The sequence below is a fragment of the Nuphar pumila genome, chromosome 12 (genome assembly GCF_984573655.1).
Source record: "Nuphar pumila chromosome 12, dmNupPumi1.hap1.1, whole genome shotgun sequence".
In the NCBI taxonomy this organism is placed as follows: Eukaryota; Viridiplantae; Streptophyta; class Magnoliopsida; order Nymphaeales; family Nymphaeaceae; genus Nuphar; species Nuphar pumila.
In genome coordinates, this window is record NC_143260.1 from 6153638 (window position 1) to 6181554 (window position 27917).

General features: G+C 36.1%; 2 protein-coding genes across 2 annotated transcripts; one reads left to right on the plus strand and one right to left on the minus strand.

Annotated features, from left to right (window-relative positions):
• Nucleotides 1-19237, plus strand: LOC149819795 (aspartate aminotransferase, mitochondrial-like). The gene is made up of 10 exons (XM_089982360.1): nt 1-390; nt 647-732; nt 15775-15981; nt 16336-16441; nt 16592-16696; nt 16791-16963; nt 17758-17917; nt 18000-18095; nt 18697-18791; nt 18890-19237. The coding sequence occupies exons 1-10, from the start codon at nt 217-219 to the stop codon at nt 18960-18962; spliced, it is 1275 nt and encodes a 424-aa protein (XP_089838486.1). The 5' UTR covers nt 1-216; the 3' UTR covers nt 18963-19237.
• Nucleotides 2742-27788, minus strand: LOC149819796 (protein CLAVATA3 INSENSITIVE RECEPTOR KINASE 4-like). Its single transcript, XM_089982361.1, has 4 exons — nt 27442-27788; nt 26608-26740; nt 26304-26375; nt 2742-2942 (listed from the first exon to the last, which is right to left on the minus strand). Exons 1-4 carry the CDS (start codon nt 27548-27550, stop codon nt 2939-2941), a joined length of 318 nt encoding a protein of 105 aa, XP_089838487.1. The 5' UTR covers nt 27551-27788; the 3' UTR covers nt 2742-2938.
• Nucleotides 27789-27917: the final 129 nt, after the last annotated feature.

Genomic DNA, 27917 nt, shown 5'->3' on the forward strand with positions numbered 1-27917 from the left:
TAAATATTAAGTTTTTTTTTTGTTTTGTTTTTTACGTTGGAGCTGCCTATTTTGAAAGGAGAGGGAAACACCGTTGTCATATTAAAAACCACAAGACTGCCACTCTCTTGTAATGACATGACATACCTTTCCTTTTCGGTAGTTGTTTATTTATAACAGTAACAAAGCTCCCCTGCCCACAGAGAGGGAAGAAGAAGAAGAAGAGGAAGCTCCGATATGGCTACGAGAATGGCGATCTTTAGGGGGAGTGTCATCGGGAGGTCCCAATCTCGAGTCCGGTTCATGTCGTCTTGTTGGCAGCACGTTGAGCCAGCGGCCAAGGACCCCATTCTCGGCGTCACAGAAGCATTCCTCGCCGACCCCAATCCCAGCAAAGTGAACGTCGGAGTCGTGAGTCTTCCTTCATTCCTTCCCCTATGCTCCACCATGGACGAATTGGGTTTTCCTTTTTTCTCTCCCTTTATAACGTTGTTGGGTTTTGGTTTTCCTTCTGTTTTCTGTTGCTTGGGAGGATGATCTTGGAGTTTGTGTCGGTTTTTCGTAGTTGGGTTTCGGTTTTCTTTGATGGGTGTTTCTGTTATGTGGTTTTTTTTTTAATGTGATTTATGAGGAATTTCTTTGATGGTGGAACGGGGTTGTTGATTAGGGAGCTTATCGCGATGATAACGGGAAGCCCGTGGTTCTTGAATGCGTTCGCGAAGCGGAGAGGAGGATCGCTGAGAAGCAGAATATGTATGTGGATTCTATTTTTCTTCTTTTGTGTTTTTTTTGTCCTTTTTGGTTTTGATCCGTTTGGGCCTGTTTATTTGATTGGAGTTTTTCGGTAGAAATCTTTTCTGTGGAAGTTTGATTCTGTTGTGTTTTTTTTTCATGTTTTTTTGGGTGGTGTCTATGTGGATGCTTGTTTGATCATTCCGATGAATGGGTTCAAGATTTGGAGTTTGTGTTCTTTTTCTTCTGGATGCAGTGATGCGGTTTTTGTTTTATGTGATTGTGGTTAGGAAAGAATTTTGTTGGAGAAGTCTTGGTGGGGTTTGTAGGGAAACAATCATCATTACTGAATTTGTGTTCATCACATGCTTGTGGAGATGATCTGACACACATATTTGGTCGATCTGGTGTCCTGTTAGGGCTGTCTCTGTGCGTGCATGTAGCTTTTCTCCTTTTCTTCTGGATGGTTTTCTTTCTCATGATTTTGGTTACTATTCAAGAGTAGTGGTGGGTTTTTGTAGTGATACGTAGGATGCGCATATCGGGGTGTTCGTATGCATTTATTTGGTCGATTCATAATTTGCTTGTGTATTTCACGATTTGTTCCAATCTTGATTTATTGGCTCTCAGATATTGATTTGTGGGCTAAGAATCACACAAACATTCATATTGAGAAACAAAGAAGGGCAATTAGTTTTTTTGTTTTTCCTTTTTTCTTTAGTTCATGTGAAGTTGATCATCTATGGTTTTATGTAATTGCAAACTTACATGTCATCTGTTTGGAACTCGATATGAGTTTGTGTAATGAACATTTTGTGTGCATGTGAAATCTGTGAACAAATATCATTGGCTCAATAATGTTGCAGGCCCAAGTTTCAGACCTCGTAGAGTCCTAGTCTCCTAGCTTGACCAACATGATAGTTGTCTGTGATAGCTTGCAACCCAAGTTGCCTAACTGCATCAATGCTCAAAATAGTTTTGCATTCAAGTCAGTTCTGGTCTAGCAGCCTGTGAAATTTTTGCTAGAAACTGGACCAAGCGAGGTTCAAGCCTATCTCGAGCCTCAACTCTGTCCCAAGGAATCGGCCAAAGACCTTGGCTGTACATTACCAAGAGCTGGGCATACTTGCTGGACATGATTGCCTTGAGTTTTCTTGACCAAGCAGATCTTAGTGGGAGATACCAGGATGTTCGTTAACCACGAGAGAGAGAGAGAGAGAGAGAGAGAGAGAGAGAGAGAGAGAGAGAGAGAGAGAGAGAGAGAGAGATGCACCGTTACACACACCACACACACACACCTTCGCTTTGAGGGGGAGGGCACCTCCTGAACTTGTGAAATCTCCAGCCACAATAAAATTTACATCCCTAGATCCAGTGCATCACTACAAAGTAATTTATTGACCTCAAACCCTAATTAGAAGCTCTTAATCCTAATCTTCATAATGGAATGACTTTCATCTAAATATAAAACCATTAGGAAAATGTTTAACCCTAATTACCATAATGGACTCTTATCTAGACCCAAACCCCAAATCCAAAATCCAAATGGATCAATGAGACTTAATATCCAAATCAACTAATATCAAAACATAAAGTAGGATTCATAAACCCGAATTGACATTACACTGACTCTTCACTGGACATGTGCTAACACTCCGAAGGCGTTGAAGAATTGGTTGACTCTTTGTTTTTGGAGTGGGCTGTAATTTATAGATTTCCTAATACAGTTGGCACTTGAATTTGATAGGTTTTATCCATCAGTCTTCATCATATTCAATGGCTTGACCCATCATGCTCTGCTTCTCTTCAATAACCAGAGCTGAGTTGAAGCACTCAAAAAGGCTCTGAGGTCCTGTAGCTTGTACCTTAATTTGGATGTCATCCTATAGTCTACCAATGGTGGAACCTATCAGGGCTTCTTGCTGCCATTTGACCATGTTACTATGATTGTAAAGACCCGAAATTTAATCCAAATTTTGAGGATTTTTTTTAAATAGAAGAACTATTCAATCCATTCCAAGTTAAGCATCTTGAGTACGTCACAGGGAAATCAAAGCAATACAATTCATTCCATTTTCAATGAAACTTAATAGTAAACCAAATGTTCACAACATTACAAAAGCAGTAATGAAAATAACTAATCTATTTCTAATTGTCCCGGGAACATAAAAAATTCAAGCATCATGGCCCATACATCATCCCGCAACCGCTCTGGTTCCTCTATTTTTCACCTGAAAATGGTAAAGTAATTGGATAAGACTACAACCAGTCCGAGTAGTAGGATTACTATGATTATGCAGGTGTACAGTGTAACAAGAATGTGCAATGCTATTGGATATTCAATGAAAATTAAAGCTATGACATAACATGGAATAATTAAATGAATATCACACGATCATTTAATAGCATAACTCATTTCTGATACATGAATAGACATAAATAAATGATAACAACTTCAAGCACAGAATCTCATAAAATTTTCATGAACAAAGAACATACAATATTTAATTTAAGTTTCTCACGAGTACTCACATGCCAAGACAACCGTAACAGAAGAGAATATTCGAGGGTTTATTATGCTTGATGTTTTATTAACCCGAATGTCTAACTGAAACTGAAATTGTAAGGGAGCGGTTTAATAACCGAGAGAACCTCCCGAAGGCCAAACAAAACAGGATGCATCTTTAACTTCTGCAGAAGAACTTGGACCTATCACCTAGGATAATTTGGTAGTCCGGGTCTCCTAACTCTGAGGACTAGGGACCAACGAGCCATTGCCGCTTGAAGCTAAAAAGCACGTGTCCTCGGAGTTGTGTACCACCTACCTTCTCCAAGGTAAGCTCGAGTCTGAGTGGGTTGCCGTCTTATAAATTTTTGTTTTTTTTACCTGACTTCTCAGGGCTTCTACATGATCTGAAGTTAGTAGCTCAAAAGCCACATGTGTTCACAAAAATAACGAATCATACTACAGTAATACTATATTCCCAAATATTCCTACCTTAGATAGGTATGTTACCAATTTATCCATTTAATTGCGCAAATCCCACCCAGAGTGCTTCGGTACCTTTAAACCAGACAGACACAAATGCCCCAGTACCTTTAAACCAGTCATATAAAAATTATAATATTTAATTTTACTTGTGTATTAGCTTTATAAGCTCAAGGAGCCAATGCAGAACCCTCAATTCCCTGGCTTGACAACTCATGTGCCAGCATTAAACCATTACTACACCAGACATCTATTTACATATAAGGCCAAAACCCGTGTTCACAAGTCACCATTATGGTTCACCTGAATTGCAGGCTCGATTATGAACTTATTTTTGCATGAATTGCAGTTAGCTTAACTCAACAATTACTAAGCATTAAAGTTTAATAAAAGCGATAATAGCAACTGTCACAACTCCACTATCGCTAAGTCATCAATACTATATTAAGATTCTCATATGCACTGTTTACAAAAAAGTTAGAGGCAATTTTTTTTAATGATTTTGGTTCATAAATACTGATTTAAGTTTTTATCATAAAAGACAGGGTAGATAATCTTACAAATCTAACAAATCAAGATTTGTGTCATCAGATGTCAGAGCAGCGACATTTGGCCTATGAAAGATAACTATGCACAATATACTGGGTAAAGTTCTATTGTAAAATTGACAATAATTTTGTCAAAAATACTTTGGGCACGATATATTATGATTTAGGAATTACTAATATAAGACAAAATAAAGATTTAAGATTTTATGAGTCCAATGAAATAAATTTTGCCTCTTATCTGATGTTTGAGCAGCAAGATTCGAGCTCTTAAAGTATGTTGTGTGTGCTAACCTGAGACTATAAGTATCAATTTAGCTTTTTGGCATACCATATCTGAATTTGTATTTTGCTTATAATTTGTGGTGGAAACCAAATAGAAGCACAAAAGTAGGAAAAAAGAGACACATGGTAGATGGATGTCAATCAACTAGGTAGATGGACGTCGATCAACTAACTCAGCCATAGTTCAACCAAACACGAGTTTTGACGTCCACCTAAGGTTTATGGTTGAAAATTCACAACATATACAGTACACCTTTTTTCTTCATTTTTTTCACATGAACTCACCTCATGAGAGATCTGAAAAGAGTAGAATAGGGTATTTATACTTCATACTATCATATGAGTCAGATTTTAACAGTTCATTTTTAAATACTCGTAGACTAAAAGATCATAGCCATTGACTCTGAAATCTTATGATTTTGATCAATTAATAGCTTAAAATGCAAAGCAATTCTATGATCCTGTAATGGTTATCATGCAACAACTATCTTACCTTCATCAATATGTTATATAAAATGATATTTTGTTATAATGTGCTTGGCTTTGCTATAAAATTTTGGATGCTGCATCAATGATTGATTATTGCAAAACAATGGAACATGAGGTTGAGAAGGATGATAAATATCCACTAGTTAATGATGTAACTATAGGTTGTTTGCTTGCCTAGTATGAAAAGATGAGAGACATGCATATAATGTATTACATGTGTAAACCTTTTGCAGATTACAAGAAAAGGTACAATAGAATGGAGAAAATATGTCTAGCTTTAGTAGAAGCTGAGATATTATATGCTAGCATGTGAGATAAGGGTGATATCGAAGTTTGATCTGATCAAGCACCTTTTTTGAGAAACTTTCATTAACTGGCAGGATTGCAAGGTAGCAAGTTTTGCTTATGGGATCCGATCTAAAATATGCCTTCCACAAATTCATCAAGGGGCAAGCATAGCAAACCACCTAGCAGATCTACCCGTAGAGGACAAGATAGGAGTTAATGATGATTTTCTTAATGAAAATATATTGATAATAGAATAAGAAGGTTCTGAAGATATTTATGAACTATACTTTGCTGAGTACCTAAATGTCAATGCATCTAGAATTGGATTCCTAATCATCACTCCACAAGGAGAAAAACACCCTTATGCTTTAGCGATTAATTTCTCATGTACTGACAAAATTGTAGAGTATGAAGCTTTTATTCAAGGGTTAAAGACTTTGATGAGACTTGATGTCAAAAGGGTACACATTGTGAAAAATTCAATATTGGTGATCAAACAAATTACTAGAGAATGACAAATTAGACAAAAAATTGATTCCATACAACAAATTGGTTTTGGGTCTCACTAAAAATTTTAATCTTTGCATCTTCTCACACGTAGGAAGAAAAAACAACTTGCAATGGTTTTGCTAATTTTGCTTCCATTATTAAAATGGGCAGGATTCGAATGCATGATCTTTTTCAATTGGAAGATTGAGAAGAACAACATGTGAAAAGGAGAAATTGTATCTTTTGAAAAAATAGAAAATAAAAAATAAACAATGTCATAATGTATTTTTTTTTTGCTATAAAACCTTGGAGCCTCATAAATTATCACAAAATTGTAGAATAGGAGATCGAGAAAGATAATAAATACCATATTTTGTTAAAAACTTTTCTATCCATGCTACCTTTTTACTAGCTTATGATGTTGTTATATATGTAGCTTTTGTGAATGTGGCATCTAGGGGCGGAGCCACATTGGGGCTAGGGTGGGCACGTTCCCACCCTGACCCATCTGGGTCGCTAGCTAGTGCCCACCCTAACTCTATATAAGGTCGGGTCAGGGTGGGCACACCTAGACCCGACCCACGCCTCTCCCCTCCACATCCCCGACCTCAACTATCTCTCTCTCTCTCCACCCCCTGATTCTCCTTGACGTTGGATGTTTTTTCTAACACTTCGGCGGGCCATCCTTCGTCTGGCGACACCAGCAGCAATGCAGACACCCTCTTGAGGTTCTTTCTCTTTCTCTCAACTTTGCTGGGTTCGGTTCGGTCGTTCGCCATCCGGTGGCCTTTATGGCATACGACCCTAGCCCTAGTGGCTGAGACGTTGAGTCTCCTTTCCAAACTTTTTTCTTTCAAAAGGCTTGATAGGGTTTTGATGTCAGGATATTTTTTTTTCAATTAGCTTAAATCTATGATTTTTTTAGGACTTTGGGTATTGAGTTTTTCCAAATGACATAAATATGTATGTAATTAGGGTTTTAAGGTCTTTTTGTGCTATTCCATTAATAAATGCTTAATTTTGGTTATCAAACCCCTAAATCTTTGATTTTTGTTAGAATTTAAATTTTTTATTTTGGTTTGTCAAATGGCATACATATTTAATTTGAAGTTTTATTTTTTAAAATTATTGTATTTATGAATAATGTTTGTTAGGATTTAGGGTTTTGATTTGGTGTTTTTATAATAACATAAATGGTTAGTTTATGGTTCTAGGTTTTTTTTTTTTTGTGTTTTTTAATTACCATTAAGCATGCATTGATGAATATTGTGTGATTTGATTTCATTTAGAATATTAGGTTTTTTTATTAATTAATATAAATGCATAATTGTTATGTTTGTTGGCATTGGGGTTTTGATTTGCTTTTTTAGAATGACATAATATTTGGTTATGGTTTTAAGGTTTTCTTGTGTTTTTTTAAATTACCATTAGGCATGAACCATGAATATTGCTTGATTTGATTTTGGTTAGAATATTAGCGTTTTCCTATCAATTAGCATGCATGCATAATTTATGATGTTTGTAGTTATTAGCATTTTGATTTGGTTTTTTAGAATGACATAAATGTTTAGTTTATGGATTTAGGGGTTTTGTGTTTTTTTTTCTAATTACCATTAAGCATGAATCTATGAATACTACGTGAATTTATGTCAATTAGAATATTAGGAGATTTTTTATTAATTAGCATAAATGCATAATTATGATGTTTATAGGAATTAGGGTTTTGATCTATGTCACAGGGATTCGGCTAGGAGGGTGCCGCACCCGCGTCGACGCTACTCGACGTGGGTGCCGCACCGGGTGCGGTCAACCCGATCCTGGGTGCGTTGACCACACCCAGGATCATTAAGGTCCATTTTAAAAAAAAAAAAAAATTTGCCCAAATGGGCTTCTCGATTTTTTTTTTTCAAAAAATTATGCTGAATCAGCTACTGACAGTCTGTCAGCAGCTGTGCTGACAGTTGCTGTCAGCAGCTGCATCTGTCAGCAGCTGACAGCTGCAAAATAAAAAAAACCCTTATTCCCCGACCCCCTTTTTATATATATATATATTACAATTTTGCCCCTGCCGCACCCCCGCACCCGGGTTTTTTGGAAGTACCAAATCCCCGCACCCGCGCCCGCACCCGCACCCGCACCCGCACCCGCACCCATGTGACATAGGTTTTGATTTATTTTTCTAGAATAACATAAATGTTTAATTATGGTTTTAGAGTTTTTTTTTGTGTTTTTTAAATTAGCATTAGGCATGAATCCATGAATATTGCGTGATTTGGTTTTGGTTAAAATAGTAGGTTTTTTTTATCAATTAACATAAATGCATAATCTATGATGTTTGTAGGAATTAGGATTTTGATTTGTTTTTTAGAATGACATAAATGTTTAGTTATGGTTTTAGTTTTTTTTGTGTTTTTTCTAATTACCATTAGGCATGAATCCATGAATATTGCTTAATTTGATTTTGGTTAGAATATTAGGTTTTTTTATGAGTTAGCATAAATGCATAATCTATAAAGCTTGTAGGATTAGAATTTTGATTTATTTATTTTAAATGTCATGAATTAGTATAATTTATTAGTAATTAATTTTTCTTTTTTACTTTGCATTTGTGCCCACCCTAGTTTAGAATCTTGGCTCCACCACTGGTGGCATCATGTAATTCTTTCATATTTTATGTCGATTAATTAATCAAATTATAAGATTTCAAAACCAATGGCTATGATCTGTTCGTCTATGAGTGTTTAGAGATTGATGCTTAAGATACGACTCCTAAGATGGTACAAAATATAAATGCTTCAGTGAAAAAAGGTGAGTATGTAAAGATATGAAAAAAGGAAAAGTGCCTTAAAGGTTTTGAATCTTCTTCCTCGAGCCAGGTAGGATTTACCACAAACCTTAAGTGAATGTTAAAAATGTTAAAAGTCGTGTATAATTGAATTGTGGTCGAGTTAGTTGATTGTCCTCCATGTGCTCTGTTTTTCTTTTTCCTTATTCTTGTATATTGGTTTCACCACAAATCACATGCAAGATCTAGAAAAGGTCAAATTTGATACTGAAAAGCTAAATCAGAACTCATAGCAAGTGGCGGAGCCACATGGGGCCCAAGGTGGGCACGTGCCCACCCTGACCTGGAAAAACCCCTTATGGGGCTATTGGATCAAGGTGGGTAGTGCCCACCCTGACCCGAAACTCTAAAGAGTGGCCTGGGTTAGGGTGGGCACCATTCGGGCCTCACCCACCAAGTGTCACGAAAGTGCCCCCCGCCCCCTCTCTCTCTCTCTCACAATCCAACGAGTATCTTCTCCGCTCGACGACTATATCCGGCGCAGGCGTTGTAACGCCCCGAAATCTTAACCCAAAATTTGAGATTTTTTTTTCTTCAATACAGCAGAAACAAGTCATACTATAAGGTTAAGCATTCCAGAATATTACAGGGGGAGCAAGTCAAAACGTTAATTGCATTTCAAAATCTCGATCTGATGCCTCATCCTGTAGTTACTCATAAACTCTACTCTTCACCTTAAAAATGATAAATTTATAGGAATTAGACTACCATTGTCTAAGTAGGAATTACTGTAATTTTTCTTACAGGTATATCACGTGTCAAGTGTGTGGTGCGGGTGCCGAGTGTGATTTTCAGCATATACAAAAATAAGTCTACGTTATGACAGTCAATAATGTATCAGAAGCTAACTGGCATGTAACATCGTTAGCGGCATTTAAATATCTCATAACCATAGATATGAATTCATGTAATGATTCAGAGGAATGCAATTATGACAATTACATAATTCAGGTATGCATTCATATAGTATAGTGCATCTATTAGGCATAAAAGAACATTAATCAATATCATGAATTACAATTCAAGTAGAACAGAGCATTTAACATGCATTAGAAGTTAACATCACGCATCCACCAAACATATAACAATTAAGGGATCAGATGACATATGCATGTTCTAATGCATAGCATGAATATGCATGATTTATGTGCAATGCATTAATATTTTATTATCTTTCATTAAAGTTTCTTTTTCCATATGCATGCCCTATTTAATGCATACAATTTAAGTTCCTCTTTTTAATTACCGTTGCCCGCGGATATACCAAACAGGTAAAATCCCTGAGGTCAAGTTAGGTTCTCAGGGTAACTTAACACATAATTTATATTTTATTACTGAGTTTTAAACTTAGCCCTCAACCGATATCAGGAAACAACACCATCCATCGAAATATTAGACTTCCACATCTAATGTCGGGGATATAAGAGACACCCCACACCCACAAGTGTCACTTCCTTGGTATACCAAAACAACAGCTGTGTCAAATACACCACCCTAGGTAAAGTGACAGACTCTCCCTAAAACCGTGGCCAAAAGAAGATGACGACGATCTGAGAGGCGATGAGCAGAGTGAAGAGGGCGAGACCCTCTCTAATCTCCTTTTTATCGAGCGAACCCCCCCTTATCTCTCCGAGAACGACGGGGTCAGTTACCTTCTGTAACCCCCTCCTCTCCCCTTCTTGATTTTCTTTAGCAAGAATCGTGCCCTAGGCACGATTCTTATAATCGACGCTTTATTAATAGAGGGCCGGGTCCGGGTCCGAACCCCGTGACCTGCGATACCGAATCCACTCTAACGTGGATCCGAGTTGGCTTTATAGTGTTGGATCCATCCTAACATGGATCCGGGTTGGCAGTGAACTGTCGGATCCACAGTTGGATCCATTTGGGTCCAACTGTGGATTTGACCCAAAATCCACCTTTTTTATTTATTTAGTAACTATATATATATTTTTTAATATCTTACTTATCTATTTCTTTTGGATCTGGGTAATGGATCTTAGGCCCAGAACCTCTAGATTTCCCAGTTATTACAGGCGCAACATCTGTAATGTGTTCTCTCTCTCTCTCTATATATATATATCTATATATATATATATCCCAAGCCCCAATCGTGTCGTCTGAGTCCGATGTCCAGCGGGCTCTCCAACGGTCATGAAGTGGTGGGCACTCCATCTTCTTCTTCTTGTGCTTTTTTTTTAGGGTTTAGGATTTTAGGGTTTTTTTCTTTCCAATTAGCAATTGAGTTTTTTTATTTTGTTTTTGCAAATGAGATGAATGCAACATTAGTTTTTGTGTTTTTATTTTTAATCAACATTAAATATAATGGATAACTCTACATGCTTGATTTTAGTTAGAAACTTAGAATTTAGGGATTTTTTTTTTCAATTAGCATATATATATATATATATATGTGTGTGAATGATGTTTGTTTAGGATTTAGCTTTTTGATTTAATTTTTATAACCATGAATATTTCATTAGGTTTTAGGGTTTTTTATGCATTTTTTTTCAGTTAGCATTTAGACATTCTTGTGTTTTTACATTTCGATCAACATTAAACTTGATTCCACATGCTTGATTTTAGTTATAAACTTAGAATATTAGTATTAATTTAATTATTATATATATGAATGATGTTTGTCAAGATTTAGGGGTTAAGATTTAGGTTTTTATTTAGCTTTTTTAAGTAGCATGAATATTTAATTAAGTTTTAGGCTTTTTTGCAGTTTTTTTTTTTAAATTAACATTTAGGTGTTTTATTTTGGGTTTTTAAATGAGGTCAATACTTGTGTTTTTATTTTCCCTTTTCATTATGCATTTGTGCCCACCCTAGTTTAGATTCCTAGCTCTGCCACCGCTCATAGCCTTAGGTTAATAGGCACAACATACCTTAGAAGCACTATCACCAATATCAACAATATTTTGAAAATATCGTGAGAAATACTGATATTTTAAGGTAGCCGATATTAAAGGGAATATCGTGATATCATGATATTATCATGATAATATCATGACATTTTTGAGAAAAACTCTTTTTTATATTTTGAGTTTCCATTTCCTATTTTTTTGTTTCTTTTATATATTTAAAACCTTTAAAACTTGCTTCTTTATATTTTTGGAATTAAAATAATTCCAAACTTATTATTTTCTTATCTTTTTGGTTATTATTGATATTTTTTTAAAATTTTAAACTCCTGAGGTTTTTCAACTCTTGAAAATCTCTATGAGAAATACCTCGCCGAGATAATACCTTGAACAATATAGGTGACTATGCTTAGAAGCTAAAACTTGTTGCTCAAACATTGGATCAAGGTAAAATTTTTTTTGTTAAATTTGTAAAATCTTCCAACTTCATTTTGTTTTTTGAGTAAATCCTAAATCTTAATATTTCACGTCTAAAATAGTTTTATTTCACGTCTAAAATAGTTTGAGAATGTTACTGTCAATTTTATGACATAACTTTACTATATGTATTGTGTATAGTTATCTTTTAGAGGTTGAACCTCGTTGCTTGGGTGTTCAATTCACACAATTCCAATCCATTAGATTTGTGAGATTATTTACTTCATTTTTTTATAATAAAACTTAAACGTAAATATTTACAAACCAAAATCGTTAAAGCAAATTATTGTCAGATTTTTCCAGAATATTTTTGCATTTCAACAAATTTTCACATATTTCGTTTATTTAATAAATTTCCTTTATATTTAATTATTTATAATTTATGTCATGAAGTTGGAAAAAATTAATGCCTACCTTCATTGATGTTGCCAATAACTTTTTTTATATTAATTTCTAAATTATGAAAGTTGTGCTTTCCTACCTATGTTACATGGATATGGCTGCTGATACAGGGATACATTCATTTTATAATTTTTTCAATATGACTAGAGTATAGGGGTTGTTGCATCTATTGTAAGGTTAAATCGGGAGAAAGTGTAGCTACACAACATAGTCTTAATTTTAGATCTTAGAATTAGAAAATGCCGCAAAAGGGATAGACATAGGATAGATCCTAGAATTAAGGAGCTAAACAAGGAATGTTTGTAGAGCAGGTAGTTAAGGAAGTTGATTGGTATCTCGAGGAGGATTCAGAATCAATGTGGAATAAGATAGCGGGTGGCATGGGAAAGGTGGTTAAGGAGGTATTGGGTGAGTTTAAAGGCGGTGCACCGCTAGGTAAAGATACATCATGATGGAACGAGGATGTCAAATTAGCTATTAAGGTTAAAAGAGAGTGTTATAGAAATCTAAGTAAGAGTCGTGATAATGAGAATTTGGAGAAGTATATGATAGCAAAGAAGGAAGCTAAAAAAGTAGTTCGAAACGCGAGGGATAAGGTATATAAGGAGGTTTATGACAAGTTGGATACCAAAAAGGGCGAGAAGGATATTTATAGGCTTGCAAAGATGAGAGATAGGAAATCGAGGGATCTAGGTATTATTAGATGTATCAAAGATGAAACACAAAGGGTTTTAGTCAAAGATGGGGAGATTAAGGAGAGATGGAAAGATTATTTTGATAAGCTATTTAATGAAAGTCATGCTCAGGATCTTGGAGACTTCTCCATTCCTTTTCATGAGATGAATCGTGACTTCATACGCAAGATTCAAAAGAAAGGAATTGCAGAGGCTTTGAAGAAAATAAAATCAAGAAGGGTAGTTGGCCCAGATGGTATACCTATCGAGGCTTGAAAATGCTTGGGTGAGAAAGGTTTAGAATGATTGACAAATCTTTTTAACAAGATTTGACGGACAAATAAGATGACTAATAAGTGGAGGAAAAATACTTTGGTGCCTCTATATAAGAATAAGGGTGATATACAAGATTGTACAAACTATTGTGGTATAAAACTCATGAGTCATACTATGAAACTTTGGGAGAGGGTGATTGAGTATAGGTTGAGGAAGGTTGTCATGATATCGAAGAATCAATTTGGTTTTATGCTTGAAAGATCAACTATGGAAGCTATACATCTTCTTAGACAACTTATTGAGAGATATAGAGAGAGGAACAAAGATTTGCATATGGTTTTTATTGATTTGGAGAAGGCATACGATAGAGTACCTAGGGATGTTCTCTGGTGGACAATGATGAAGAAAGGTGTTTCTCTCAAGTACATTAATATAATTAAAGATATGTACGAAGGAGTAATAACCAATGTCCGCACTTGTAGAGGGGTGACAACCAATTTTCCTATAATGGTTGGGTTACATCAAGGATATGCATTAAGCCCTTTCCTATTTGCTGTAGTGATGGATGAGCTTACGAGATCAATTCAAGAAAATGTACCATGGTGTATGTTGTTTGCTGATGATAATATTGTTTTGATTGATGAGTCTAGAGCTAGGGTTAATGCTAAGTTAGAATTATGGAGACAAACATTGGAAGCAAGAGGTTTTAAGTTGAGTAAGAGTAAGACAAAATATATGGAATGTCGGTTTAGTAAGCACCGAAGTAGTGATGGGAGTGTAGTGAAGCTTGGTGAGCAAGAAATACCGATGGATGACACCGATGGATGACTGTTTCAAATATTTGAGATCTATCATTCAAAAGTATGGAGAAATTGATGGAGATGTAAATCATAGGATAAAAGTTGGGTGGATGAAATGAAAAAGTGCAACTGGAGTGTTGTGCGATCGTAGAATGCCATTGCGGTTGAAGGAAAAGTTTTATAGGACAACTATTAGGCCCGCTTTACTATATGGTACGGAATGTTGGGCTGCCAAGAGACATCATATTCAAAAAATGAGTGTAGCTGAGATGCGTATGCTTAGATGGATGTGTGGAAATACAATAAAAGATAAGATTCAAAACGAAGAGATACGTAGGAAGGTAGGCGTTGCATCCATTGAAAATAAGATGAGAGAGAATCGTTTACGATGTTTGGACATATTCGGCGAATGCCTAATGATGCTCCAGTTAGAAGGATGGAGAAATGGGAAAATATATTAGTTAAAAGAGGTCGGGGTAGGCCTAAGAAGACTTGGATGGAGATGATAGGAAAGGATATGATTGCTTTGAACCTCACCGAGGACATGACATTGGATAAAAATGATTGGAGGAGAAGGATTCATGCGGAAGACTCAGAATGATTTTCTTTTTTGGTTCATATCGCCGACCCCACTTGTTTTGGGATGAAGGCGTAGTTGTTGTTGTTGTATGACTAGAGTATAAGTGAATACAGAATGAGAGCCAAAGTGGAGTACCTGTGTGACATAGTTTCCAGCTAAAAAAGGACAGCTAACTATTTGATAACTTCAAAAAATTTAGCTGTTTCCTCATTGGATTTTTTACCTTTTGTTATTTCTTGTTTCATAGGTTAAGGTATCTTTAACTAAGGAAATTGTTAAAATTGCTTGCCTAATCTATTTAAATAAATTCAGAAACTTGTTTTAAAACCTTGAAAACTGAATTATAGTAATATTGCTTAATATGATCACTTGGTTCGAATTCCAAAATTTTGGACCTCCATCTAGAACAACCTTTTATGAAAAATTAAGATAACTTAATTTAATAAACAAATAAAAATTGAATTAAAATGGTAAAACATATCAAGATCCTGTTTGGCTTCTGTTTTCTACATTCGAATCATGAACAAAGTTTAAATGGAGTAAAAGTGTGAACATTTGTTGTTCTGAGAACCATTTCTTCTGACTGGAATGGAAGATGAAGTGCAAGTTCTCCAAGTTTCATTGATAATCTCTCACAAAAATACATGTACATGTACGTGACACTGATATGACACGGCGACACAGTACATATATATAATGTTTTGTATTAATATTACATATTTTATATATCTCACTTAACAAGCTTTTTTGTACTTTATATTATGCATTTATAAAAACATAATATATTAATATGATACAATTGATGTAAAAAGTTTTGTATTGCTCATATGTGAAGGTATTTTTGTAATATTTGTAAGTGAAATGAGAGGGTTTCTCTCTCCAATCGACCCCCACCTCCCTCTCTCTCTCTCTCTTAAATGAGATGATGAAAACATAAAAAAAGATATCATTTCATGTCAAAAAACTCATTTGACGTCATGTAGTTGTTTCTGTTTTTGTTAAGGTGTTTTGCCTGCTTTCATTCCCCTTCAATACACTTTTTCTCGTTTGTCACTAGGGAGTATCTTCCCATGGGGGGAAGTGTGAAGATGATTGAGGAAACATTGAAGCTGGCATATGGAGAGAATTCAGAGTTCATCAAAGACAAAAGGATTGCTGCAGTGCAAGCACTCTCTGGGACTGGCGCATGCAGGCTCTTTGCAGATTTTCAGAAACGTTTCAAGCCAGATTCCCAGATTTACATACCTGTTCCAACCTGGGCAAAGTAAGCATTTTGGGTATTTTATTTTGCATGAATCCTTCTAATGTGAAGTGTGAACCCTGTATCTCAATTTTTTATTCAAAATTGTAGCTCTGTGTTTTGGGTACTGAGAAAAAATTACATGATTATTTACTAGGTGTATCCTCTGTTTATATGGTGGTGTTCGATTTCTTATCGGTTTTGAGAGTTACAACCTAATTTGCTTTCTTTTATCATCAAATTAGACGTATACAAATGACTTCTACATCATGGTTAAGAGAGCCACTTTCATATTAGCACTGCATATGTTTACCTTTTTCTTTTTTTCTTTTGAATTTCTTTGTTATTTTTTAATTTGCTAATCTGTTGGTTAATTAGCCATCATAACATCTGGAGAGATGCCCAAGTTCCGCAGAGAACTTTTCATTACTACCATCCAGAGACAAGGGGCTTAGACTTTGCAGCACTAATGGATGATGTGAAGGTACACAGAACATGTTCAAATTGATTTTATCTGTGTGTATATTCAAACACAATGATCAATCATTTTAATGGTATTGGATTCACCATTCTCCTACTGAATGACAGTGTGCTAAATATTATTTTTCCACTGTTGTTTTGAATTTGTGGTTAGAATGCTCCCAATGAATCTTTCTTCCTACTTCATGCTTGTGCTCATAATCCGACTGGTGTAGATCCTTCTGAGGAGCAGTGGAAAGAGATCTCATATCAATTCAAGGTTCGTTCCTTCATCCTTTGAGCATGTTTTTAAATATTAAAAGAAACAACTGAATATTTGGTCCCAGTATATAATCTGCTTTTTCTGCTTTTAGGCAAAGAATCATTTTGCCTTCTTTGACATGGCTTACCAAGGATTTGCAAGTGGTGATCCTGAGAGAGATGCAAGAGCAATTCGAATATTTTTGGAGGATGGTCATCTAATTGGGTGTGCCCAGTCATATGCTAAAAACATGGGGCTTTATGGACAACGGGTTGGGTGTCTTAGGTATTTGAAGTTTAAAACCCTCTGTCTCCAAACTAATTCATTTGTTGGATTGTTTCAATAGATTATGGTTCCTATGTTTAGTTTCTTTTGTTTAATTTGAAAAAAATCCACTTCTTTCTATTTATGATCCCTGTTCACATGCCCTTTTTGCTACATCAGATAGCATATCTGTTAGGGACATGGGCATTTGGTGTCAACATTGGATAGTTGATGTATGAGTCAAGCCCCAGCTTGCTCAGTTAATTAAGAAATGCTTATTTTGGTGAGCTTAAAAAGAAGAATTGATGCTTGATCTTTTGTTTGGAAACTACATACAATAACCAGCTCTTCTATGTATATAAGAGTTTTTCTTTTTCATATAAAATATTATTTCTTTTAATAAAGTTATATTTCTTTAAATCTGCAGCTTTACCTACGGGTAGTTGGTTTTCTGAAATTCAAGTAGAATTCATATACTATGTATTATAAGGGAAATTTTTGACAGGGATCAGAATCTTTTCAGAACTTAGTACTTAGGGTCTCTTTAGAAGAAATAACTAATTTGATTCAATGAACTAGGATATAAACAATTAGGGACTATAAAAGTTGAATGTTGGGCGATTTAGTTTAACAATTCTGCTAGTTAAAAACCTGATATGCTGTTTATTGAACTACTACTTATAATAACAGATAATATGAATAAATTGGAATGGATGTATAAAAAAGTGGAAACAAAATTCATAAGATCCAAAAGAACGAACTTGATGACTGACCAGTATGTCATGCCTAATCAGAAGTTTCTTTGCTGGATGCAGTGTTCTTTGTGAAGATGAAAAGCAAGCAGTAGTCGTAAAGAGTCAATTACAACAAATTGCGAGGCCTATGTACAGTAATCCACCAGTTCATGGTGCACTTCTGGTTTCTACCATACTTGGTGACCCAGACTTGAAAAACCTTTGGTTGAAGGAAGTGAAGGTAAAAGAATAAGAGTTTGCTGTGTTATAAGATTGATTTTCTGCTGTCAAATGTTGAGTGTTTTCTGTTTCTCATATTTTAGGGTATGGCTGATCGGATCATTGGAATGCGAACTTCCCTTCGTGATAATCTTGAGAAACTTGGTTCTCCTCTGTCATGGGAGCACATCACCAATCAGGTTCTCCATGATGCTTTGTTAATATTATAATATATGGTCTGTGCATAGCCTCATGTTTAAACATGCATGCGTATGCACTCTTTACCTTTCTTCGTGTGGTTAATGCACTGCATCTTGCATGTATTCATACATTGTGGCTTGTGGGATGAATGATGCCCCAGCATCACATATCTCCCTGAAGTGAGAAGATTCTTATCATCCTTATACAAGGTGCTCCTTTTAAATAATGAAAACAGTATGCAAAAAAAAAAAGCAACGAAGGGCAAGCAGGATTTATATCAGACACACCTCAGATTCATAAAAGCAGTCATTCATAAAAGCACATGTGCATGCCTACTTAGGTACTCTGTGTCTACATACAGAACACAGAATAGTAGCTCAGTTAAAAATTAAAAGTTCATCTCCTTGCATGGCTTGAAAAGGACAACAATACTTGTTTGCATATAAATAATGTTAAAAGTACAACAAAAACTCAGGAAATAAGCTGCAGGATGAAAATATGCTTATGCACATCTGAACTAGAAGCACCCTTGACTCTGTCATAAGCTACTTAGAATGTTGACCTATAAAGGTTTTGCTGATCTATCTTGTTTCAAAACAGATTGGTATGTTCTGCTACAGTGGAATGGCACCAGAACAGGTTGATTGTTTGACAAACAAGTTCCATATTTATATGACTCGTAATGGTCGCATAAGGTGATCTTTTCCGTCTTGTCTTTCACACTTGACTTAAATTAGTGCTCTTTGTTTTCTATTGCTTTCGCCTGAGTCTGAATTTCCTTTGGCTTTTACAGTATGGCAGGTGTCACCACAGGAAATGTCAGCTACCTAGCAAATGCAATACATGAAGTTACAAAGTCTGCTTAGAAGAAAATCCCACCTACTTTGTCTTTATGATAAAAAATAAAATCCATGAGGATTTGGATATTTCTTTTAAGTTGAGTTCCTGAATAAGTGGATCTGATGATTGTGTTGTTTCCAGCCTCTGTGTTCCTCTGAGGATCAGGACATGATGTTGAGAGAGAAACTACCATTCTACCTGTTGTATTCTTGAAGAGAAATTTTGTTACGATTCCCTTCATTTTTGTAAAGACATTCTGTATCTGAACAGCTCCTCAGAATATAAAGTTTGGTTGGCAAAAGTGTTTTTTGTGTCACTAGATATGTCCATGTGTATGTCATGTATGCAGTGGTACTTTTGTGCTTTTTTCAAAATTGGGTTTACTGTGAGGAGCTCCCTTTAAAAATGAAACCATCTGCACTGTTACCAGAATCAGGCCCTGCCACATTTTTTAACTTGATTTTCATTAGAAGTGATGAATCACATGCACACTTGAACCTCGGAAGGAAAAGCACTCCTGGGATTGTCATTTGTTACCTGACCATTTGCTGCAAAAGGTGAAGTATGGTGAAGCCTTCACCATGGGTAAAACGACAACGTGATATCCCTAATCTGGTTGTTCAGATCCCTCAACATTTGATGAACATGCTCCCACTCAGGGTGTGCCCTGTCTCTTGCAGCAAAGGTGTGTACTCCGTTGTTCACTTCTATCCAGCTACAGCCAACTTTTATTCTCACTCCCTTCTCCTTCATCGATTTCCTTAAGGTTTCCACATCTTCCCATCTCTCAAAATCTGCAAAAATATTTGATAAGACATGGAGCCCTGGATTGTTGCATCCTGATTCAAGCATCTGCGCTCCTGAGTAAATTCCAAGCTCTAAATTATGGTAGATTCTGCATGCCCCAAGCAGAGCCGCCCAAACATTAACATCAGCTTCCGCCGACCTATCCTTGATCAAAACTAATGCTTGATCCAGATGGCCAGCACACCCGAGTATATCCACCATACATGCACAGTGGTCTTGTTTGGGTCTTACTTTTAAGATCTGCATTCTATTAAAAATCTGAATGCCTTCTTTTACTAGTCCTCCATGGCTGCAAGCAGACAGTGCAGCAAGAAAGGTGATTTCAGCAGGATGCTCAACCATCTTGAACAGTTTTAGAGCATTATCGCCTTGCCCATGAACCACGTATCCAGCAATCATAACATTCCATGACGCCAGATTTTTTTCAGGCATTGCATTGAACACCATTCGTGAATCTACGTTCTTCCACATTTTGCATACATGTCAACGAGTGTGCTTCCCATGAAGGTACGATCATGAAACCCGAGTTTCAGCATCCATGAATGCACTTCTTTTCCACGTGTCAGGCTAGCGACTCCTGTGCATGCAGATAAGATACTGGTAATTGTAATTGGATTTGGCCTTATATCACTCTGGCACATCTTTCTGAAAACTCTAATGGCTTCACTGAAGCAGCCATTCTGTGAATATCCCACGATCATAGAACTCCAAGAGATCACATCTTTTTTTATTATTTTGGCAAAAACTTTTTCTGCACTCTTTATTGATCCACATTGGCTATAAACAGAGACTAGAGCATTCCTAACTCTCATATCTAATTCTAGCCCGTTTCTGTAAGAATACCCATGAATTTCTTTGCAGCAGTCAAGACTCTGCATATCTGATAAAGCTGGAAGTATGCTGGCAATAGCTACAGGATCAGGCTTGAGACCTGTGCTGAGCATCTGAAAGAAGATTGTCAAAGCATCATGAGGCTGATCATTCTGAGAAAAGGCAGAGATAATTCCACTATATGTGATTTCGTCTACACACATTCCTGCAATTTCCATATCATGAAGAATTCTGAGGCTTTCAAATTATCGAATACACGTCGTGCTTCATCAACTTTTCCACACTTCCCATACATAGAAATCAGAGAATTGACAATAACTACAGTGGATCCAAAACCATTGGTAACAACATAACTGTGTAACCGTCTACCAGCAGCATAAGAGCAGACAGGCAGAATGCTGATTACAGTCACCTGATCCGGCCTGAAACCCTCCAACATTTCCTTCAGAGCTTCCATTGCTTCTTCACCTAAATCATTCTGTACATAGCACGCAATTATTGAGTTCCAAGAAACCAGATCTCTTTGTGGCATTTTACTAAATACTTGGACTGCTTCTGATAAGCATCGAAATTTCGAATACATGGAAATAAGTGCATTACAGACATAAATCAGCATCAAGCCCACTCTCTTTAGCGAGCTGATGTATGTTCTTCCCATGTTCATGGTCTGGCAATGAAGCACAGGACTTGAGAATGCATGAATAAGTGTAAGAATCTGGCTCAAATCCTGCTTTTCTCTGGTGAATGAAATCCAAGGCTTCCTGATTTAGACCATTAATCACATACCCTCTTATCATGGAATTGCATGAGAAAACTGTTGGTTTGAGGAGCCTATCAAAAACCAACCTTGCCACTGTGGGGTTCCCACAAACAGAGTAAACAAAGATGAGCTTGGATGAAAGAAATGAATCATGCACAAAGTTGTGGATCACTATGTGAGCATGAATTAGCTTGGATTGAGCTAAATTTTTGTGGGTGACACATGACTCGAGCAATTAGCTGTACTCCTCTATGGTAGTTTCATGAAAAAAGGGTGTTGTAACCGCTGATTTTGGATGGAACTGCACTCTTCAGGGATGCATAAAATCTCGAGAAAACAGAGAATGATGCAATGTGCAAGGATGATGGCTTAGAGCTTGGATTGAGAATTGTGGTGATGGGTATCATTACCATTTATAGATGAAGCACAATATGTAATACTCGTGATTTTTATCAAATAAATAAACTTGAAATCTATGTCCTTAAACTGGTAAAAGGATATTTTTATTATTGTATGTGTTATTTGTATTCGTATATTGGATCTATAACACTTTATTAAGATCAGTAATAGCCTAGGCGATGTTTGGATCCACATTACTTCGTTTGGATCCTGGACATCGGAGAATTTAATATAGTATGGATCCAATTAAAATTTTTAATGTTTGGATCTATAATAATTTGTTACAATCCACGATAGTCTTTTGGATCCATGAACCTTAATTTGGATCCATAGTTCCAATTCACAGTATAAAGAAAACCTTGGATCCTTAGATTCGGATCTCTTGTAGAGATTTATAAATAGATTGGATCTAGGATCCATATCAATTAGGGTCCATATATACATATATATAATATCATATATATATATATAATAAAATGAAATAATAAATAATATAACAATAAAATATATTTGGATCCAACCTGCAGACCCGCATCGCAAAGGTGGCGCAGGTCCAAACCAACAGCTGGATCCCGTGTCTCGGGTCCGGATCCGGGGTCGCGCCCCTTGTTAAGAGTCGTTAAAAAATAAAAATAAAAAACAAAAACAAATTTGATAAGAGGTTGCCTGATAAAGTGGCGTGTTAGGGTTCAGAACCCTAACACGCCAAATCGTGAAAGTTAACATGGGGGTTTTGGGCGCAACTGCCAAAGATGAAAGGCGGGGGGATAACCACCTCCTCCTTTCATTTTGGGGGTCGCCCCTCCTACAAAGGGGGGTCCCGAGCCCTTTTCACCTCCCGCTCCCCTCTTTCTCTCGCCCTATCTCTTCCTCTCTCTCTCGTCTCCCTCTGCGCAAGCCATCAACGATGGCCTGCAGTCGCTGGAGCCTCGACGCCGTGGTCGACCATCGTGGTTGGCCCTCCTCAGCCTCTCTCGCTGCAACAACCTCCTCTTGCTGGAACAGGTAGGATCTCTGTAATTTTTTTTGTTAGGTATTGAATGTGTTCGGTCATGTTGAGGTGGGTTACAGGGGAAGCCCTAACTCGGACGACAATAAGGGTTTAACTTGTGTAAATGCAAATTCTTGATTTTACATGCGTGCTCTACACAGATTTTGGTTTGGCATGTATTAATTTAGGAAATCAGTATAGAAGCACCTGATTAGCCTAATTTGGTGTTTGATCTGTCGATTTTAGGGGTAAGCACAATTCTCTTAAAGCAAATTTGATTCTCGTGTACATGAATGTTGATAGATTTAAACCCATGAACATTAAGTTATTTTATGTATAGTATTTTGTTTTACAGTTTTCATTTGAATACAGTAGTCTTGATCATGGGTTTTATACTAAGTTGCAACAGTTGGGTTAAATTTTTGTTTATGTATGATAAAGTTTCATATCAACAGCTTGGTTCACCATAACTTCAGGACCGTGAAGTGTCATTTTATATCATGGGTCTGATGAAGTTTATGATTTTCTTAGTTGTATTAAGGTGTTTAGGGTTGGACTAAACCAGTTATGAGTAGTATCAAAATAAATCTTAATTGCATTTACAGTTCGTGAGAGCAATGGTGATAGTTAGGGAACCAGAGTGACACTCTTAAGCCTATGTTCCTGAAATATCTTAAGTATACATTCTGCATGCTTTAAATCTAAAACATTTACATAATGCACTTTAGATGTTGTTCATTTTAAAGATATGAGGATCAGCAGGGAACCCCCTGTCAACAGATGTCTGGATACTGTTCTGAATCATAAACCTTACTAGTTGAATAAAAACTATGGTATAGGCTCAAACCGGGTATGGCACTGCTGATCTTACATTCTGAGATTTTAGATTTTTAGACTGGTAGCCGATTCGGAAAGTGTCCTGCCCAAGCGTTGGGTGGGTGCTTCCACAATTTAAGAGTCATATATTTTGAATTTGTTATCGTGACATGCTTTATCTATAATTTCTGGTCTTACATAATAATTTCATTTGTGTCTTGAGATGGTATCTTGTTGTTCATCATGATGATGAGAGTCAGCATCTTGAGATGAACTTGAACCACAAATCAGGTTGTTGGGAACTGCACTGCGTGCCCTCTAAATTAAACAACCTGTTTAAGTTAATAAGATGCTAGATTAAAAAGTACGTTAAATCGATGTTGAGTTAAATGTATCGCAGGTTCCATTCTATTTTAAATTCAGAATTTGTGTGTTACAATGGTTATTAATCTGTGTGTACATTCAATAAGCAAAAGTAGTTTCTGAGTATGCATTAATTAATATTATTTTTAGATCAATAACAGCATTACCATCTATGTTTCATGGATAATATGATTATGTGAAAATTTAGTGATCAAAATCATTATTGTTACTTGTTTTTGGGTCAGTTCAATGATGAAAATTGGTGGCTTCAGGTTTACACCAGTTAGCTGCAAGTGTAGACTTGAGTGACAGAAACCAACGACTGCCTAATTGCAATTGTATATGTTTGCTTCAACGAGTTTGAATTATTATAGATCCAAGTGTCATTCACGAGTTAATTTTGGAGTTTGATTTCATGATTAATAACCCATTCATGTTGTGTAAATCGATTTCTCCCTTATGATTATAAACAGGTATATGTAATGGCAGCATAAGATAGATCGTTCATAATGATGTACATTGTTTGGTTGTTTTTGTTGTCCTAACATGATATGAAACCATACATACTACACATTGAAGACATTCAAAAATTTTAAGTATTTAGGTTGGCCGAATATAAAGCTTTATTATTCAACTGTAACCTGTTTCAACTGCAACCGTTTACTGTTGATATTTCGAAACATATGTTACATAAATTGTATTTCCAATATAACGTACATCTATGGTAGTTTGTATTGTATTCTTTTTATTATTCTGATATTCCTGTACTTGGTTGTTGAACATGTGAAGACTTATCTCATGCACATATTGGGTTCGAGATTAGCAGGCTCTAGTAGGGCTGTAGAGTTCGTTTTTTGTAATACGTCACTACCCGTTTGGGTGGATATGTACACTGCTCAATCATGTTAACTGGAACCTGCATATTATAATGAAATAGAACCAAGAATGGAGTGAATGAACTGGGGCATCGGTGTTTGTGCTGTAGAATTGGTAACATATGAGATATTTGATGTCTGTTAATATGTTATTGCAAAGTTGTTTTGGTACAGGTGCATGCATGATATGAATGTGTGCAACCCTGAAATTAAATTCCTAGGTTCGAGTTATGTTCACGTGTGCGGATGTTAACATATGTTATGAATGAAAAGTTTCATGTGCCTACATTTATGGGTCATGTTTGATTATCATGCATTTATGAATTGGTTTCCAGTACATGTGCACACATGAAATCGATGTGTGTTTGGCATGTACAGTCATGCATAAATGTTCTCATGTACTTATGAATTTTGGATGAATGCATGTGTGTTAAGTGATTTCATGAAAGCACTTACACATGGATGGTGAACACGTGCATATGATTGTGGTAATTCATGCACATTGTTAAATTGGTATGAATGAATGTGCCTTTGAAAATCATGTTGGTATCATTGCATACATTGCAAATTGTTATGATTTTTTTATACGATGCATCAATGGTCTAAATGAATCATCACAGGCCTGGAGAGCCTTGAACTTAGATTTTTTATAAAAAACACAAAATATTGTGATAATATTGCAATATTTTCATTTTGGCAATATTTTGAAAATATCACGATATTTTGCCGATATTATCGGCCTAGCTGAAAATGTCGATAATATCACGATATTTTCAAAATATTGGTGACTATGGCTACAAGTCAATAGTGGAAAACTGTAATAATGACCAAATATGAATTAAAAATAAAAATAACAATTGATAATAATGACAACGACATCAATAGAATTTAGAATAAGTACCCAAAATTCCTCAAAAGGTGCAAGACAACATCATATATGTCATAGAAGGCACACTAATTAAAAAATAATAATATCATCAGTGAGAAAAAAAAGAAACCTAAAAGTACAACATAGAAAGCAACACAGTAGGGATTTTTTTTATAGGCTGCATTCTTAGAAAAAAGAAATAAATCAAATAGATGAACTTCAAAATGCCTCATTTATATTGATATGCTTCATTTGATGCCCTAAAATAATAGCAGCAGCATCATAATCACCATTATTACTTGTATCACTTCTGTTTTTATGTTTGTTTTATGATCAATGTTATTTCATTTTTTATGTTTGTTTTATGGAAAATGTTGAAATAATGATAATTATGATGATGATAGAAAACAACAAGTACAATGAAACAACATCAGCATAAACTTGTCGTATTTTGGCACCTAGCTTTTGGCTAGTTTAGCTATATCACTATTTATGGGACCTAGTGTTCAGTCATTCATATCGCCCACAATGGCAGACTTCACAATTACTCAATAGCCTAAATCCTAATAAAGAGCATGTCCTAGAAAATTAGGTCAAGACCATGTGCAACATCAAATGGAAGTTATTATTCAACGGAAAGATCATTTAGGAACTCACATTGTCTGCAGATTACTCAAATTCCCAATGCTACGAGAGAGAACTCCAGACAAACCCTGGCTAGGCATTTCTCTGCCAATAACATAAAAAACTTATGTAAACAAACTTTATTCTCTTGATGATCACATCTAGCAAAGGATATACCACCCACCCACCATGCACAACCCAATTTACACGCACCAAGCACAATTAATAATGCACCCAAAAAATACAAAATAATCAGAAGGCCGAAAAGGTATCCTCAAGATGCAGAAGACAAGATCAAAAGAAAAAAAAAATGTCAAAGAGAACAACATAAGCCTACAATGCAATCACAAAGCCGGTTGAGTCACATCCAATCAAACTCCAAGTGCAAGGGTCAACTGAATTAATATCCCATCCATCCAACACATGCAATTTATCAACCAGGTCCTTCTTCATAGCCATCAAAGCAGCCACTGCAAATAATAAAGCAACACCACATTCCTTCAGCAGTGTCACCATAATGATACGTGAATCAGTATGCTGCGAATATCAAAACAGAACCATTTTCCCCACAAGTTTACCGCCACAACCAATAATAGCAGTAGTAGCAGTAGTAGTAATAGTAGTACTACTACTACTACTACTACTACTACTACTACTACTACTACTAATAATAATAATAATAATAATAATAATAATAATAATAATAAACCTCCAATTACCACTAATTACCCAGTTTTCCAGAAAGGTGAGATAAACTGGGAAATTATCACTAATAAAAAACTATCAAATAACAAATTACCAACCTCCCATTAATCCATAGGGGAGTATATGAGTGAACCCACTTTCCTACAAAGGTCGTATAAATCGGGAAATCAATCCTTGTGCTCCACAATGCAATTTCTCAGCTTATCCCAACACTCCAACGATGGTCTTCAGCTCAACAACAAGTGGAATAAGCCACGATACCAAACAAAAAAGTTCTGTTGGTATTTCTCCTCATCGATCGATGGCTAAATTCCACAACCCACATCCCACCAATTCCCAAAAAATTGTTATCAAGAACAGAAAATCCAATGCCATCAATTCTACCGATTCTGATACAAAATCCGGAATTAACAAAAAAAAAATGCCATTTTTTAGAAAACAAAAACCTGGGTTTCGATTTGGGTACCTTCATAATTCACCCCCTTGGGCGAGAGCAAGCTATCCGACGCCGAACCAATCGCCGGAACCAAAACGGACACCAGAACAATCAGAATCAATGAGATCACATCCCCCATATATCCGAAGATCGGAAGAATCGATTCTAGGGTTTTCTCTGATTGGGTTTAACACAGAAGGGAAGAAGCCAACGATTCCGATTGGATGGTGGTGGGAAAGCAGGTCTTCGCCGTATCTGTCTTCCATTAAAACGCTTCGTTTTCGTTTTTTTCTCTTTTATTAATCGAACCCTTGGTCGGAACCACGACAAATCCGTCGGAAAATTGAATTGAAAACGAGAAAAAAGGGGAGAAATTCATAGGGATGATCGAAACCCTAAGTAAAAAAAACCTCATCGATTTCGAGATCGGTGATGACAGGAGATTGTCGCCACGAGTGGGGGTGGGCATCGGCCCGGTCAGGTCGGGGTTTGACACGGGCTCAGGT